The sequence below is a fragment of the Pholcus phalangioides genome, unplaced genomic scaffold (assembly GCF_987345545.1).
Source record: "Pholcus phalangioides strain wild (caught in Gottingen) unplaced genomic scaffold, Ppha-v1.0 ptg000022l_1, whole genome shotgun sequence".
In the NCBI taxonomy this organism is placed as follows: domain Eukaryota; kingdom Metazoa; phylum Arthropoda; class Arachnida; order Araneae; family Pholcidae; genus Pholcus; species Pholcus phalangioides.
Window position 1 is genome coordinate 28424731 of NW_028301615.1, and position 6000 is coordinate 28430730.

At 36.9% G+C, this 6000-nt stretch overlaps 1 protein-coding gene across 3 annotated transcripts in view; it reads left to right on the plus strand.

Annotated features, from left to right (window-relative positions):
* Window positions 1-5032, plus strand: part of LOC149070138 (protein croquemort-like) — a 43147-nt gene extending 38115 nt beyond the window's left edge. For 2 of the 3 annotated variants that reach the window (XM_089250095.1, XM_089250098.1), the window contains one exon: window positions 4779-5032. In XM_089250095.1, coding sequence (XP_089106221.1) covers window positions 4779-4898 — 120 coding nt within the window. In that variant the 3' untranslated portion in view covers window positions 4899-5032. The remainder of the gene's footprint in view (window positions 1-4778) is intronic. The other variant, XM_089250096.1, reaches the window with a different exon arrangement.
* Window positions 5033-6000: the final 968 nt, after the last annotated feature.

Sequence of the window (6000 nt, forward strand, 5' to 3'; positions counted from 1 at the left end):
TGTTGCTTGTCATCGCTAAAACTGCTGAGAAAACGCCAATGGTGGAAATTAAATTCGCAATGGGTGAAAACGTTATTCCCCAAAAAAAACTCATGTTCTCTCTATGACTGTAAATAATTTTGACAGAGTCATAATTATCATTATATAAGTTATGCCATACATGGAATAAATCTTAATTCTATATTTTAGTAGGGAATAAAAATTCAAGTAAGCCCGGTCGAAATTAATGGGGGGAAAACGGGACATTTCATGAAAAAAGATGGGACGGCCAAAATTATACGGGACTAGAAACCAATTACAACTTCAGCCGACCGCCAATCTGGAGCCGGTTGGGTTCGAACCCAGGTCTCCACGAACTGGCTGTTCAAAACGCGAAATTCGGATATTAGCCTGGCTAATTTACAACGAATTTTTCCGATTCACGAACTGGCCGATTTCGGGCTTTGGCCGTAACACATAAAAGTTTCTGGCCCACGAGCGGGAGAAAATACCGTAGGCTAGAGAGAATGTGCTGATATGATTATTAATTTATTTGACATCGGCACCGAAATGAATTTAATTTTATAAATGCAGTTGGACGCAGCTTATTAGAATCACGGATAATATTATCGTTCGGGTAGTTGTTATGACTTTTGCAAAGTACGGAGCAGACCCATATCATAACATAGAAAAAAATTCGTTTACAGTCATCGTGATTTCACTTTATGTTATCACTTTATTTTGCGTATTTTGACGAAGTGAGGTTGAACCACACTTTCTTTCTGAATAAAATATCATTATCAGTCTGCAAGAAGGAGGTCAGAAGGTGTATCCTTTCCTTGTCGACGACCGTTTGTTTCCATACCCTGTTCACAACGCACTATTTGGTTCACTACTACTACTGCCCTGCTGAATGAATGAACGCCAGAACTTTGCCACTGGACTTATCCCGTTGCTGAGATCTCTTCCAGTCCAGCTTCGTGGCAGAGTCTGCAACACTTTATTTCGTGTCAAAAAAAAAACCATACGAAATTTTTACAACATATTTTCCGCGGACAATTGGGTACTACTTCACCAAACACCAACTCCGGCCATATCGCTATAGTGCAATTTACTGCCATTAGTGAGATGGGTTGGAAGCGAAGGCACTGTCTATCGGTGGTCGCGTCGAGTTCGTTAAGGAAAATATCCTATCAATATCCTCCCTTGGGTTCGAACCCGGGACCCTGACAACAACCTTCACGATGGTAGACGAGCATCTTACCACCATGCCACTCGGGCACGGACAATTGGGTACTGTCACGATTAACAAATTTTGTGGTGATTACAGACGAGATGGGGTTGGGAGTTGGAGAAAAGTTTCTGGGTTTCGTTAGAATGTGTACGCATATTAGGATGGAGGTATATTTTAAAAGCAATTGGAGAGGGCCCCCATGCCATCTCATCCGTTATCTTACACTTGCCATATTATATACACAGGATACAAAAAAAAAACAGAAGAACGAAATGAGAATCTTATTGCGAAATATAGAATATCCCTCGGAACGAGTCATTTCTCTTAAGGCCTTATTGTTGAGCAAATGGAGTTGATAACGTGCGGATTGGAAGCCAGCATCAGTTTTATTGGGTTGAGTTCACTCGCTCCAGTTTATTTGATGAAAATCTACAAAATAATAGTCTTGTGTGGGGGAATATATACAATTAGGGGTCACCCGTGCCATCTCGCTTAGCACCTTATTCGGTGAGCAGCATGAATACGACAATATTAGTATGCACGTGTGTTGTGGACATGAAATGAATAACTTGAATAAGGGAAAGAGAAATACACATACATTCACATATATATATAACTGCCAGGCCGAGTCGTCTCGCTATAAACCTATTTTGGTGAGCAATGTAGGATTAGTTTAAATGCGGGATTGTCTCTCTGGAGAGAACCTTAGCTAAGGATCAGCTTCGGTCTTGGTGTTTTGGTTGATTCGCTCCGGCTGGTTATATTTATTAAAGAAGAAAATGAATATATATAAAATAAAAACTGCATGTAATGGTTATTACGAAACCTGCCCTGTGATTACGATTGAGAGTAGTCTTTGATGGCTCTTGTCAGTCATCCACATCCGTATCTTTGAATGCTATCCTCGGAGTAGGAAGCATCACGCAACGAGACATTTTCTCTATTCTTCTCACACAATTTCCGTTTTCACAAAATTGTTTACGCATCGGACAAATGTATCGTTAAATTGTAACACAAAAATGTGTGTGTGTATCGTTGATCCTGCTGAACAAAGGCATCAATGAATAGTTTAGAGAGGCCACAAGGGTGCAGAGATAATGGAATATCAACTGTGTGCAGGGTAACTTACGGGACATCATCGGCTCCCTTCATCGCTACTAGAACGTTGCATCAGGTGGCCTTGAACTGTGAGGAGAGCTTATCAGCTGTTGCTGACGTAATTGAGAACGACACGTATGCTCACGATATATTATCTGGTTGTGATGATTTGACGAGCGCTATAAACAAGTGTTTAAAGCTTATCAGTATTTTCAAGAACCATAGCTTTCATCTCAGGAAATGGCGTTCGAATTCATCTCTCGGAACTGATTGAATATGTTTCTCAGAATACCAAATCTGAAAATTCATTCATCGAAATTTGTGGTAATGATGACAGCTGTGGCAAAGTCTGTGGCAAAGGTTTTGGAACTTAAGACATTCTACAATGGAACTCTGGTTCTGATTCAAGGTCAGTTTCGATCCGGACTTTCAATTCACTATAAAAAGAACATTCTCTCTCAAACATCAAAGCTTTTCGATCCATTGGGATGGTTGTCACCTTTCACAGTGTTTCTCTCAAAATATTCTATCAAAGACTTTGGCTTCACAACCTACACTGAGATAATGTCGTACCTCCTCCTTTGCAAGGGATTTGGAAAATACTTTGTAATGGATTCAACGGTCTCAAGAACATCCAAATTCCTAGGTGGTTGAGGGGTTAGCAGTAAAACAAATTGAATTACACGGATTCATTGATGCCTCTGAACTTGCTTATGCAACTGTTGTGTATTGCAGACAGCTCGATAAATCCGGACAGGTAAAGGTAACCTTGGTGTGCGCAAAAACCAAGGTGGCTCCGATAAAAGAAATATCAATCCCTCTCGAGCTCTGCGGTGCATTGCTACTTACTCGGCTACCGAAATCTCTTGTGCAAGCATTCGGTACTCACGATGCTGTTCTTCATGCTTGGTGTGACTCCAAGGTCGTATTCGCGTGGCTTGCCTCTCATCTTCGTAAATGGAAGTCCTTCATAGCGAATCGCACATCCGAAATCTTAGATTTAATTTCAGGTGCTAAGTAGCATTATGTGCCATCTAAATCTAACCCAGCTGATATTACATCTAGGGTTGTGGATGCCTCCTCGCTCCCTGATAATGATCTGTAGCGGTCTGGCTCACTAAGGATGAAAACCTGTGACTACGGGGTATGTTCACAAGATCAATAGGTAACATATGTGTTCTACCCATGTATCAAGAATAATATGACACCATACATATATTCTTGAGAGGGTGGGAGTATGTTTGAGTATGTATATAACTTTATACTTCTTTTCCATGTTTTTACCATATACTTTTCCATATTATATTCTTTTCCTCTGTATAGCCACTAGATGGCACCGCTAACATAATTATTATCCACGTTATTTTTCCCGCCTTTTGAGGCAGATGTATTTTGTATCGGCTCAAGTCAGTTGTACCTTTGCTCCTTTGCTCATGTCTAAATAAACTTTTCATTATAATTGAAACCTTGCGTTCTCCGTATATATCGGCGCATTCGTCGTTCGTATACACCCACCCACTATTTCTTAGATTTAATCCATTTTGTTTAGCTTATAGATTATAAAAAGATTATAGAAATATCACACGCGCATATTTGTGACACTACGATAGCATCATGAACGGAGATCACTCTCTTAAAACAATGAAATAAGCAACTAAAATGTAAAAACAGGAGCACGTTTCTGGTGTGCTGATGTGGTCTGCTAAAAAAAGTGTTTGAGCGGTGACGTCACGCAGTAGTTTCAAGACCACGCCCATTGACCCAAGGCGGCAAGCGCGACTTCAAACGGATGAGACAGCCCTTATTATATAGCCCCGAGTAGTAGCCACTTTAATCCATCCGTGTACGCATGAAGTTACTTTTGCAATGGCCCACCGATAGGGGAGACAAATTTAATTTAAAACTAAAGTCCCTCCCTTCAGCTCCTGGTCAGTTTCTTTCAGTAGATCAGATTCATACAGTACTATTAGATGATTTCATTGAGACTCCTCATGATGGCTGAATAATAATGATAATAAACGCAGGATTTTTTAGCTTACAGAAAAAATATCCTGTTTTAGAACAATGTGGGGAAAAAAGAAAGAAAACGGCCTGATTGAACACATGATTGACACAACCAGCTGGGTCAAAAAAAAATCCGGAAAAGTCCCGTTTTGATCGGTCCTGTTCGATTAAACTGTAGGTATGGTCATCGTATTTGCTTTTGGATTTCTTTCGGATATAGTTATCATTCGGTTATTGTTATCAGAAATCTCGCGTCTCAATGCAATCACATTAAGCTGCGTGCACTGTATAAATTTCTGCGCACAGACATGTCTGTGACTTTTGTGAAGAAAAAAAAAGCCGTGTTACTGGACGGGCTGGATTAGCACTCGTCCGGATTATCGAGATTCTTTCTACTGTACGTGTACACACTACAAAATTTGACAATAATTAATGATTTTTTTTTTTTCAATGATTCTTGCAGCCAGCGGAGCCAATATATTCTCCCGTCCACCATAAGATACTGGACCTCAATGATTTCAATCACACTACGAACGGACATGAGAAGATTACGAACGGTAAAAATCAAAAAAATGGCAGATGACCGTGGACATAGTGGATTATTTATAGTTTTTGAATAAATTGTTGTGTGCGTGTAAATACTCGTTTTGTAAAAAAAAAAAAAAAAAAAAAAATTGCGAATTGATAATCGTTCATTGAATAAATTATTTTTTAGCGAATGAGTTATTTTATTTTTGACCATAAACATGTTTCATATCGGCGTACATTCAGAAATACAGCAAAACCTTTCTTTTCCGGATTCCGGCGGGAGAAAAAAATTCGTCCGCAAAACGGGGTGAAAAGTTAAAGGTGTTCTTACTTTTTCCATTAATTTTGAAATGATTTTTTCCATTAATTCTGATATCATTTTATCCATTAATGAACTGGTTTTTTGCATTAATTCTGAAATTATTTTTCCCATTAATTCTGAAATTATTTTTCCCATTAATTCTGAAATTATTTTTCCCATTAATTCTGAAATTATTTTTCCCATTAATTCTGAAACTATTTTTCCCATTAGTTTTGAAACGACTTTTTCCATTAATTCTGAAATCATTTTTCCCATTAATGAAATGGTTTTTCCCATTAATGAAATGGTTTTTTTTGCATTAATTCTGAAATTATTTTTCCCATTAGTTCTGAAAAGTTTTTTTCAATTATTTTTTCTCTCTCTTTCTACTCTATTAACTCTGGAATAATTTTTCCCATTAATCGTGAAATGAGTTTTCTTATTAATTCTGAAATGATGATTTTTTGCGTTAATTCTGAAATTATTTAAAAATAATTAATTTAATTATTAATTAACTCTCAAATTATTTTTTGCATTAAGTATGAATTTCAATTATATATATATATATATAATTCAGACAATATTACTTTTTTCATTAAATATAAATTTTCATTATTTCTTAGAAAGTACTTTTCCATTAAATAACAATTTTTATCAATTCTGAAATTATTTTTCAGGAAATAGGAGTTTTCATTAATTTTCAGAAATAATTTTTTCCATCAAACGTGAATTTTCATTAATTTTAGGAAATAATTTTTCAATCAAATATGAATTTTTTTAAATTCTGAAATTATTTTATTATCAAATATGAATTTTCATTAATTTTGAGAAATTTATTTTTTCACTGAAAGATGAA